The sequence below is a fragment of the Centroberyx affinis genome, unplaced genomic scaffold, assembly GCF_046629955.1.
Source record: "Centroberyx affinis isolate AG114_WGS23_722 - 3 ecotype Tasmania unplaced genomic scaffold, CSIRO-AGI_Caff_v1 ptg001486l_1, whole genome shotgun sequence".
Classification (NCBI taxonomy): domain Eukaryota; kingdom Metazoa; phylum Chordata; class Actinopteri; order Beryciformes; family Berycidae; genus Centroberyx; species Centroberyx affinis.
The window spans coordinates 290,491-302,719 of record NW_027279952.1 but is presented as its reverse complement, the minus strand read 5'-3'; the positions used below and the strand labels follow the sequence as shown (position 1 = coordinate 302,719).

Here is a 12,229-nt window from a genome sequence, read left to right as displayed (position 1 = left end):
TTAGTTATAAACAGGCACCTCACAATATACACTACCAGTAAAACGTTTGGACACACCTGAAGCCATTTTGATCTAAAAGCTTATGCTTAAATGCTTGAAATTTGTTTCTTAGTCAAATATAAATAGTGAAGTTGATGTCTATGTGTGAATTTCTTTCCAAAGCCTTTGTCTTTCCATCAAGACAAAGGGCGGCTACTTTAAAGAATCTAAAATATAAGATAGTTTTGATTTGTTTGTCACTTTTTTGGTCACTGCATCATTCCATTTGTGTTATTTCACAGTCTTGATGTCTTTACTATTATTCTAAATTGTGAAAAATAGTACAAATAAAGAGAAATGCGTGTGTTCAAACTTTTGACTGGTAGTGTATGTGGGAAATACTTTGTAAGGATGCCATTTAAAGTCATGGTAACTTTCCTATCAAAGTGGCAGTAAACATGTCAGTGTATTTTGCTTATAATGAAAGAGCTTTCATCATTATGCTGCTTTACAGTGTTAAAGCTGCAGCTGTCTTGATTCTGGGATGCAGTGAAGCATTTTTTTATAGACTAGCCCTCTATCTGTCTCTGGGGCAAAACACTTTCCCTCTGACAATACAGGTACGAGTGAGTCATACTCTCCCATTCCCCCTCTCTCTTTCTCTCTGCCTCCCTCTCACTCTCTTTCATTCTCTTAATCTCTTGTTTTAGTTTCCTCCCCTTCTCCTCCTCCATCTGTTTCACTGTTTTTCTCTCTCACACTCTCTCTCTCTCGCTCACATTGTCTCTTTCAGCCTTCTCTCTCACTATTTTGTCTCTGCTCTCTATTCGTCTCTCACCCTTCTCTCTCTCTCCAGTTTGTTGTATAACATCACTTAACTCTTATGGACTGCTAAATTATTTACATAAATTGCTTCTTTATAGAGGTATGTTGAATATTTTAACAAGAACTACAGGGGGGCAAAATCTACAGTGTCATTGCCTTTTCCCTCTGCTTTACAGAATTTCCAAATCTCTTTGTACTCAGCCAAACGCATTGGCAGTCTCTGAAAGAACTTGTTTTTATTATAAACATTTTATGTGATGTGTGAGAAAAAACTTTAATTTCCCCACTTGCGTCGTGTTTAAAGGTTGTCAGTACAAACCAAAACAAGCCGTTGCTGTCAGCTAGTACTGGGTGACCCAACAGTTTGTCAAAAAGCATTATGCTCACAGCGCGCTAAGTGCACTCAAACATAAAAGTAATGTACCGTGTCCAAATGTAATGACAACAGTAATAGAAATCCGACTTGCTCCCCCCTCGATGCGTTCCTTCACTCTGACTGGTCTGTTAGTTACAGGTCGGAGGTGAAGGCGAGGCAGGACGTTAAACCAGACATCCGACAGCCGCCGTTCACGGACTACCGACAGCCGCCGGTAGACTACCGGCACCCTCCGGTCGCAGACTACCGGCAGCCGCCCACGTTGGACTACAGACACCCGCCGCTGCTGGACTACAGGCAGCTAGCCAGCGACGCCAGGCAGTTCACCATCCCAGACTACCGGATCCCACCGGTTCAAGTAAGGAGGTTTTCTACAGCAAAAGATTGTTTTAAGTGCTGCGCAGTTCATCCCAGCACAAGCTCTCATGTTGCAAATTGGACTATCAATCCTCAGTGCCAACCACATTTTCTGTTGGCAAGCTTCAGCATGTTGCCATGTATTTCTACTCATGGAGTCGCTATTTATAAGCCAAAAGTGCTATAAATTTTCAGATCCAATGGAGAGTGCTACAATTAACTTCATCACTGATGTCATATGATGAGTTTACCTTCTATGAACCAATTTCTTCAAATTCTCATATATATAGTCATTTGTTATATTGCATATACTGTATTTTGCTAATCTTTTTTTTCCACTTCCTTCAGAGTGCATATATTTCATATTTTTGGTGTATTTTCATATCATATTTTTCTTTTTTTCCACAGTATGTTCTATTGATGTTATTTTACACACACTCATACATGATGTAATTATATTTTTTGAGTACTTTTCATTCATATATTTCTACTTAAAGCTGCACTAGGCAAGATTTTGATGTAGTTGGGCTGCAGTAGACAAGAGCATCCCATCCCACCTAATTGAGATGCCATAGATTCACGCTATTTGCCCAAAATGAAATATCGGAACTTCCCCTCCCACTGGAAGTGACGAATTGAAACTTCCTCTAAAGCATGAAGTATAACCTGTCTCCTAAACAGCAGTGAGCAGCGCTCCGTCCAGAGAAAGCTGGACTCAACGTTAGATCTTTTTCCTATTTTGTCTCTTTGGTATTCTTTGCATCACATAAAGCATCACAGACCGGCCGGGCTGGTAAACATGAGTGCGCTGTCTGCAGTTTACTGGCGTTGCGTCACATGATTTCTGGTGTTGAAGTCAAATAATTAAATTTCAGTTCAATTCAGCTGCCTCTTGCTGCCATTTGAGGCCGCCAGCATGTGAAGCAGCCTCAGCTTTAATATTTTATAGTGTTGTTATTGTTGGTTGTGTCATGTTTAAATAGCCCCACTTGCTCTATTCTTACTGATTTATTTTTCCTTGCTGTGTCCTAGTACAATTTACTGCTGCAGTGACCCAGTTTCTCCACAGAGATCATTAAAGTTCCATGTTATGTAATCTTATCTAATCTCGCTGTATCTTATCTGCAGCTGCCTCAGCTTCCCCAGGACTTCGACTTCTTCACGGTGGAGCTGGAGAAGAGCGTGAAAGGCTTCGGCTTCAGCATCCGCGGAGGACGGGAGTACAAGATGGACCTGTTTGTCCTGCGCCTAGCGGAGGACGGACCGGCCATCCGCAATGGGAGGATGAGGGTAGGCGTGGTGATGTCACTTCCCGTACAGAAGCTATTACATCCCCCAAAGCGTTAAGATGCTCTTTATCGCTCCGGATTACAGGGCAGAAGCTCTCTGTAATTGTCTGATGTTATCAAGGCAGCAACTATCATTTTCAGGCCCGGTTCCAAAATAATCTGTCAAAATAAGATGGATCCTCCTTTGAGTGGAGCGGAGAGTTTTGCAGAAGTTTGACTCCTCCCAAATTAGTCCCTGAAACTCATCTCTCCTCTGTATTTAGTAACACATAATATTCAAAAAGATAAAGATAGATAAGCTAGATAAAACATTTAAGTGGGCCAGCGTAAATTGTACTTTCATGTTTGCTCAGCTGCATAATTCTCCCTCTAGGTATTGTTGCTACTGTACTAGGTCATCATCGGTTAAGGAAGATCCATGTTTTCTGAATTAATATCGATATCATAAAAATATAATATGAATTAGAATGGAGTAGGTGGCTCCCACTTTCCCAAGGGTCCCCAATTCCTCTACTATTGTGTAAGTTCCCTATACTAAAGCATGAGTCATTTGCTCCATTTGCTCTGCTGCCTTCAGAATATATGGAGATGTGGCTTGGCTCCCTACCACCAGCAAGTACACCGCAACCTTCACAGCAGTTTTTCTGTATTTGCCGATGGAGATTATCTTGCGACCATCACTTCTCTCTCTTGATCTCCTTCTCTTTTTCTCCTTCTCCCTCTCTCTTGCATGTTCTCCAGTCTTTGCATCTGGAGCTGATAGCCTGCGCCTGCTGTACATTCCTTATCTGTAATGAACCTGTCAAAGATAATGTGTGCAAAATGCCCCCGGGGAGGTATTACTCTCCCTCCTTGGTGATGAGGTCGATGGAGTCCGGTGGGCCGGGACGTAGGGCCCTGGGTGGAAAGGAAGGAGGGATGGCTGCAGACCAATCTCTCCTCCACCACCCTGATTTATGATATTTTTGATTATGAGTTCCACGCGCCGCTCAAAGTCGGCATACATGCTGGCATGAACTCTCTCTTAGATGAATGGCCGGAGAGACAGCAGTATTATTGTAGGTAGGATAATCAAAGGCAATCAGTGAAATAAACTTGGGCTGGATTTAAAAATGTGTTTGTCAATGCTGTTTAGTAGCAATGTAGTATTCAGCGCTGACTCCGTCAGACTCCAACACTGCTAGAGAACAGGGTGCAGGCTTGTCTTTTCTATGTGAAGACTTTGATCTGTCTTCCAACAGTGCACCTTGATGCAGACTGTTGGATGTACAGAGGACTCATTAATCTATGCTTAACTGTAGCAAATGTGATACATTTGTTAAAAGTACTTTACACCCCTATCACCTTGCATTTGAGTGGAATTTCGCACATACTGAGGTGCAGAAACCTCACTTGCCCACTTGCACTGTAACTACCTGCAGTTACTTTTTGAGTTTAAGCCTGTTATTTTTGCTGTTGTGAAAGAAGACAAAAAACTCACTTAAGTGCCAGTGTGTCAAGTGCCTGGTTAGAAATATTACAGACTATCATTGAAAACATTTAAGTGTCTCTTCAAGCTGTAAGATCTCAATAAAAGACTGCTGTAGTAGAGACTCAACCGCAGTAGAGGCAACTCGAGGCCAACTTCATCTCCACCGCAGCCTCCACACATGGCACAGTGTTCACATGCCCTCCATTCAACTCTTGCTCCGTCTCTCCCTCCTTATTAAACATGAAGATGGAGATCGCTCTCCTCTGCTGTCAGGAGGTGAGGATTAATGAGCGAGTCGTCTTGCCTTCCACCTCTCTTCAGACCGCTGTAATGACACCTAATGACTCCCCCTCTCTTGGTCTGGACTCCGCTCCTGACTTTCAAATTAGCCCGGCCATTACCAGAGGACTCCTCCATTTGTTAGCGTAATTGGCCGGCACGTTCTGTCCCGCTGCCGGTGAATCCTCCCCATTAGTCAGCCCCGGATCCATCATTTTGAAGGGCTGAGCGGTGAGAGCCTTGAAGGAGGGAGGTTGACCTTTGACCTCTCCCCGTGTACTTCAGAGAGAGGTCGCGACCTCAGTGTAGCGCTGAAAAGGAGAGGTTGTCTAGTTAATGTGTACATTGGCTGACTGCGTTAACTGAGCTGCTGCAGGTGTGTTGGAGGCTGTATTGTCGTAGATGAGCAGGACATTGGTATTCATCAGGGTGTTGTAATGAGTTCCTTAGCCGCCCTACAGGAAAGCGTCTGCCATAATTCCATCGAAATGACATGTCAAAATTACTGCGGAATTAATTAGAACTGACACCAATTCATGGCTGGTAATGCTTATTAACGCTTACAGAAGCTCATGGGAAAGCCAATGAATTATAGATCCATATTGATCCTTATAAATCACCGCCATCCACAATAAATGAAGCTTATTAATATTCTACTTAATATGTACTGTGCACATCTCCAAACCTGCCGAGAGATAATTGCCTCGGTTTCCAGGCGTGCAAACACCTTAGATAATTTGCTCATCTATTTGCGTGGTTGTGAACTCCGGCGGGTTTATGCAACATGGTGGCACACAGTATATTTTTAATTTAGCGGCTCTGTCATTCACCTATTGTTCGTCGTTATTTACAGTGTGCGCCTCGTAGCACGATACATCGTTAAACAATACAACTCATGCATATCCTCTCACTCACTCTTGTGTTATTTCTCCCTTTTCTCCAACTCCCTCATTCGTTCACAAACACACGCTTCACTTCAGGTTGGGGACCAGATCATTGAGATCAACGGAGAGACCACCAGGGAGATGACCCACGCCAGGGCCATCGAGCTGATCAAGTCCGGAGGCAGGCGTGTTCGTCTCCTCCTCAAGAGGGGTACAGGGCAAGTCCCCGAGTATGGTGAGCACCAACACTTTCCTCTGTAACACCCCCCCTCTTTGTCTCCAGGACCATTTCTTACCTAACTCTTACAGTGTATTCTCTTCACTGTCTAACCTAATATCACTCTTGATAACAATTCAGATTAATATTACTCTGGCATGCATCTGTATTCATGTTATATCTTCTGTCTGTAAACTTTGTAATCTTTATACTCTTTATGCTGTATTTCTCTTAAACTTTACTGTTACAAACTAATTCTTTTATGTCCTCTATCTTGACTAACAGTAGTGTAACTTCTGTCCATTTCAATGGTCTAACCCTAATGATTGGTCTAGGTTGTTACTTCCCCTTCTATAGGAATGGTATCTTCCAGTCTCTCCATGTGCATGAAAAGTGACAAGCATGGCTCCCCCTATTTCTTCCTAATGGGCCACTCTAAAGACACGGTTTGTGACCATCAGAATGTTTTCTTCTCTCTGCCACTTAACCCTGGCTTTGTGTGCTGTGTGGTTTTGAGTGCAGTGTGGTGTTTGGCTATGACTGATCAGAGGGATTTGTTCTATACATTTGGATAGGTGGAGGTTTTGCCTTTTGGTTTATGGAATAATCCAGAAAAAGTCATGCGAGCCGTGTGAGGCTGTAGAATTAGCGAACATAACTCCCCACCTAGAAAGACACCTACAGATAAATCAGCAGCCAACAGCTACCTACAGGCCCTAAAATATAGCAGTATGAATGTGCACCCTGAGTCAGCCAGAGGAGATGAATCTGAAATATTGCGGCAGATTATTTACTCAGTGAAATCTCGGCGCGTCACGAATCGAGCCGGGGAGGGGCGGGGGGGACATTTATTTGTGTGACACCACGGGTAATAAAGCTCCGATGCGTCACTCACTCCCATGGCCTCTGCGCCGGCGTGCCGCTCACTCTTCCGTATCCTCTCACCGGAGCGCCGGGAGAGAAAAGCCGTTTTAGGAGAACACCCCGGCACTAAAGCCCCCGGTGACATACATTCATCAGCCGTTTGGCTTTGGCAGGCGCCCCGCAGCCTTTAAACACAGGAAATAGTGGGCGATGTAGTTTCCCGTGTCTGTCGCTCAGCCGCCTTTTCTGCCGGACCCTTCATGACAGGAATTTAATTTCTCTGTGTGGAGGGGTTTTTGTATTACTTGCCCTGGGGGGGGGGGATATAAAGCCTTGAAATACGCACACAGGGAGTATTACAGTGGTCAGCCAGAAGACACTGCGCTCAATCACTGGAGATATTCCTGTGTTCCAGGCGTCACAGCAGCCTAAAAGTAGAAGAGGCGTTTAACCCGCATGTTCTGTGTGGGCTTAATTCAGCGTTTTACAGCTAGCACTTTATTTGCATACTGGGAGGTTATGCAAATTAGCCACGGTGATCAATTTGGCTATTTTAAAACATTAGCATGCTAATGTTCAAAGGAGCAAGATGTTTATTTTTGTTTGAGGCTCTTGTGTGCTTTTTAGGAACAAGTAAATGCAAAAAAACAGATAAACAAAAAGCAAGAATGTAAGAGTGTGATTGTGGCATAAAACAATATGATTGTGGGCATGTGCATGAATACTACTGTGTATGTGTGTATGTCTTTGTGTCTGTTGTGATTATGCCCGTGTGTGTGTGTGTGTGTGTGTGTGTGTGTGTGTGTGTGTGTGAGTGTGAGATGAGGACTGCACCTCCAGTTCTTTTTATGCTGCTTTGCAACAGTACGACTGGAACAAACATACATAGTTTGTAATGTTTGGGTCACTCAGCGGAAATCTGAGGAGACCAGAGCCATAAGTGAGCTGACAGCAGGCATTAGCACAGCGTGTGATAATCACAGGTTTCACGCACGCACACACACACACACACACACACACAAACGCATATCCTTTCACAATCCCATCGGGCCACACAGCGGTCACAGGGAAGCGGATGTCACTTCAATGTGCCAGGCAGTGGGTGAAAGCTGTCTGTGATGAGCGAGTGTGAAATTCCAGCGTACTCAGAAATCACCAGGTACTTTCTCTAAACTCTCAGCTCTGATCCAAATATGCTCCAGAGCTGCGTGAGAGTCTCGTTATAATTGGGCCTCACGGTGCTAGTGTAGCCAGCCCAGCCTCTGCCCCCTGCCTCGCCCATTGAAAATGACTGATGGCCCAGAGACCAAGACTCATCAGTGCAGAAACAGAAGCTAACAGTCCGTGAGAGTGGAGGGTTCTGGAGAAGCGGGCTGTAGATTCACTGCGCTGGCTGCTGAGCTCTTAAGGCTTGAGAGAGAGAGGCACTTGGCCCCTTAGGTTTTCATTCTCACTAAAGCACCACCCTATTGGGCACATCATCCATTTCATTAAACCTGTTTTCGATTTTCCGCCAAGGTTTTAGATTGGCCGGGGCTTTAAAGGGAGCTAGAGGAGGCAGATTGATGTTGTCTAAAAGTAGAGTTGCCCTGTGACACGTTCGGAAGTAGGTTGTAGTGCTGCTTTGATTTTTACTCAAGTGCTTTAAGCTTTGTAGAATAGCCGTGATTGCTGTGAGCGATTTTTGTTTTGATTTGGTGTTAATTTTGCATTTGAGTGTGTGGGGTGGTTTGTGTGCATGCTTGTATGGAGGGTGTGTGCTTGTGTGTTTTCCCATTATTAACTCTCTCTTTGTGTGTATGTGTGTGCGTGTGTGTGTGTGTGTGTGTGTTCCAGACAATGCCGCCCCATGGGATGCTCGCCCTTCAGCCTCCCCAAGCCTGTCGGAAGTAGCCCCTCCCATCGACAGCCTGTCCATGTCATCACCCTCATCTCATCTGGCCCCGGCCCCCGACCCACCTCACCTGTCGCCCCTGGACGTCCCGCGAGACCCGGTGGCGCGAGACAGCAGGACGGAGCGTTCCCAGAGCCCCCAGGCGGCCGAGCCTCTAAATCCGGATCCGATCGGCATGGGAAGGAGGGCGGCTACGCCCAGCGGGAGCGGCAGAGCCAAGAAAGAGGGTGGCAGGTCCACCCGCAAGGGCAGCGGGCACAGGGGGCAGCCCACCACCGAGGGGGAAGGGGGCAAGGAGGAGCAGATCGGGGAGCCCAAACCTTCCAGAAGCTCCAGAGGGAGGTCCAAGGAGAGGAAGGCTGGGGAGAGCAGCGTACCCAGCGGGAAAAGAGAATCCACCCAGTCCCCTAGAGGATCCAAGCTCCCGCACACAAACTCTAACGGGAACAGCAGGGAGGACGGGGAGCGTAACGGCGGCGGGCAACAGGGGGAGCCGGAGCAGAGCAAGCCCAGGCCCAGGGAGCTGGAGCGGGGCCTGGGAGAGAGCCGGCCCAGCCACCCCAACAAGAGCACCAGCAGCGGCGGCGGCAGCGCGGCAGGGAGGAAGGCCACGGTCTCTCCCGGGCCTTGGAAGATCCCCGGATCGGACAAGCTGCCCAGCACCCTGCGGTCAGGCACGTCCACGTTGAGCAGATAACCCCGCGGCCCCTTCACGCTGGTCCAGACCGGGCCGAACTGGAGCAGGCAACGCTCGTCTGAACTAACCGCCGCATCTGGACCGAACCGCCCCATCCGAACCCATCGTCACCCCTCCCCCTGCCCTCGCTCCTCCCCTTTCGCCCTTGTCCCCCTCTCTCCCCGTCTCTCCCATAGACCTCAGAGGCAAAACCAGGGGGGGGGCAGGGTGATCTGGACCATGTGGGGTTTTTTTTTTTCTTTTTAATTTATGAAGCTGTACTCTAAATTATTTTGAGAAATATTTTACACCCACCACCTTAAGAACTGGAAAAATCATCCACTTTTGAAAATCAAAGAGAGAGAGAGAACCAAGCGGAATGTGTGTGTAGCGTGGCGGGGGAATCATCTGGGGGTACAAACTTTGAAGAACTCGATTTGGAAGGATGTATGAATCCCCGCTCCCCACTTCCCCAGCAGCAGAACTGGGGAACACACATGCAAATGTAAACCACTGACAGGAAGCCACTGTTGGTTGCCATTGCAGTTTTTTTTATACATATATATATATCTACACAATGGAGTCTATTTTATGAAATGGAATGTTAAAGAAGGCTTGCCTGTTTTTGACGAAAGAGAATGAAACAAAGATCGACCGCAGAGATGAAACTTACTCATCAACAGAACTTTGCCTTAACAAAGACTGTATGGGCCTGAATCTGTCTTGAATAATCTATCAGATGATTATAGACATAGATATATTATAATGAATATGAATATGTGGGATCATTTTGTAAATAAGATCATCTTTAAGCGTACAGTACCTTGGTTGAGCCGGTGGGAATTCCAGCCCGAGCAGCGACAGAGCGGGCTGAGGAACGCAACCCGGACCGGTATTTTCCAGCACTCCAGCTTCTCTCCACACGCTCCCGTTCAGCCCTGTGATCACGGCCGCGGGTCTCAGCAGGCCCCGCTGCGGCGGACTGCACGGTCTATTTGTGCTTGAATCGTCCCGAGGTCAGCGGGAGTGTCACCCACCACGGTCGATCCATTCCCCTCATTTCTGTGCTTGACAAACAAAGCGGTCTGCGGAGGTGCTGTCCAGCCGGACGCCGAGGAGAGGGAGCTCATGGGATACCAATGGGCAGAGTGCCTTAGACTGACACAGAGGTTGGCTTTGAAGTCAGAGTTTCAACTCCAAAACACTTGAGAGGGTTCAAAATAGGCTGCTATACACCATCGGTTTCACCAATATAGATATTAAACAGTATTTTTTCAGATATGAGTGCGATGTTATCTCACAAACCAGTGGAATATCATTTATTTCACAAGATTATCTATGAAAATTAGTCCATTACCGGAGATATTGACGGTCCTTGTTTGTGCAAGTGGTTCACTTTGGGTCATAATAATTTTCATTACCGAGTTCCTAATGAGGTCTGACACTAATAATTTCCGTGAAGAATCTCTTAGATGAGACGGTGTAATCAAATGTCGGTACACAGCGAAGCTTTTCACCCAAACGAAACTAAATGAGTAATTCTGATGCAGTCTTTAGAGAATCAATCTCAGTTGTCAAAGACTCGCTCTATATTTGCCTAACAGTCTGTAACCTAACTTCATTTGAAGATGAAACATTTCTATCATTCCCAGACCCACTGAGAAGAGATTGCACCTGACACAGCTTTTGTCAAACTTCACCTCCTGAATTTGATTTGTTTTAAGTGATTCTGTGTCTATAATTTGTGACATTAAAATGTATATTTCCGCTCCATCAAAGCTCTATCAAAGTTAGTCTTTCTCTTGCACATATTTGTCCAATAACCAGACTATTATGAGATCTACAAATTGTTTAATTGACAATTAACAATCCCACCCTTCTGTATCTTCTTTGCAAATGTCAATTTCCCAGTGGTAATTTTCCTCAAATTGAGCCAACATTAACAGAAAAGAGAATGACAATAACAGAACAAAAGTCCCCTCTCCTCCCACTGGTGAGGGAAATGCAAACAGCGTTTAAAGAATAAGAGTAAGGGAGGCAAGTCATTCTGTTTGCCATTGTAATCCATAATTACACGAGGAATAAGCTGAATGACTTTAAAGCACAATCTCGCACTGAGGGTTTGGAATATAAATTATTGTGCCGGGGAAAGGAGGAAATTGCTGCGGCCGGGCACAAACGGCTCAGTCCTTCAATCATCTGCAGATGGTCCTGAAACAGCCCCAAACCAAATTTCTCACATTTTTCCGACTAAAGGTGGCTGCTGCTGCCTACATGTTATCATGCACACTTGACCGGACTGCTCCTTTTATTTTGTGACTTACGTTTGAAGTATAGAGTCAAAAAATATCTGTGTACTCTCACTCTGTCTTTGCACAAATCACCGCTTTTCACATCTGAGCTGTCTCCATTGAGCCAAATTGTAAGTAGTTTTCTATGGAAAAATTAAAAGCAAAATAAAAAAGATCTAGAGCTATATCTGCAAAGTGGGTGTGTTGGAAGAACGGCACGTACATGGCACCCCCCTCCTCCCCCAAACGGCTCAGTATCACTGTGTAGTGTTATAGCGGTGTGTAGACCCTGAACAGATATCTCTATAAATATGACTCAATGTACTATTGATGGTCACAAAGACTGTAAGTGAGCAACTATTTTTATGAAATGCAACACTATGGATATATTAACTTTTGCAAAAATCTTGTTTACTTGTATGATATTCTGAAACGCTGTCAAAATAAAAGAAAATCTTGACACAACATGAAAGATTCAATTAGGAGATGCTGCTGTGTGTTTATTATGGCCGTTGGTTTTTATGACAGTATGTAATTGATATACTCACTGTATGACATATGAACTGGGAATGGGTGAAATGTAAGTTTATACATATAAACAAAAACTGACCACCTCGGCCCCAGAATCTCTGTAAATAGGCACATAGAAATGCTAAATGCAACTGGATGCAATGTAAAATTCAGTCTTCAGAGGCTAATATGTCACATAAAACATTTTTTGTGTTTTTATTAACATCTGTTGTCAGGTCATGTCAGGTCAAAAATGAAAACTCTGATGTCACTCCTGCAGCCTCTTTTTGAGGTGATGTTGCTGTTGCAGTGCCTCC

At 45.2% G+C, this 12,229-nt stretch overlaps 1 protein-coding gene across 1 annotated transcript in view; it reads left to right on the top strand.

Moving 5' to 3' along the window:
• magi2a (membrane associated guanylate kinase, WW and PDZ domain containing 2a) overlaps window positions 1-9,132 on the top strand; it is a 156,631-nt gene extending 147,499 nt beyond the window's left edge. Inside the window, exons 19-22 of the mRNA XM_071527040.1 lie at window positions 1,313-1,532; window positions 2,684-2,827; window positions 5,557-5,695; window positions 8,378-9,132. Coding sequence (XP_071383141.1) covers window positions 1,313-1,532; window positions 2,684-2,827; window positions 5,557-5,695; window positions 8,378-9,132 — 1,258 coding nt within the window. The remainder of the gene's footprint in view (window positions 1-1,312; window positions 1,533-2,683; window positions 2,828-5,556; window positions 5,696-8,377) is intronic.
• Window positions 9,133-12,229: the final 3,097 nt, after the last annotated feature.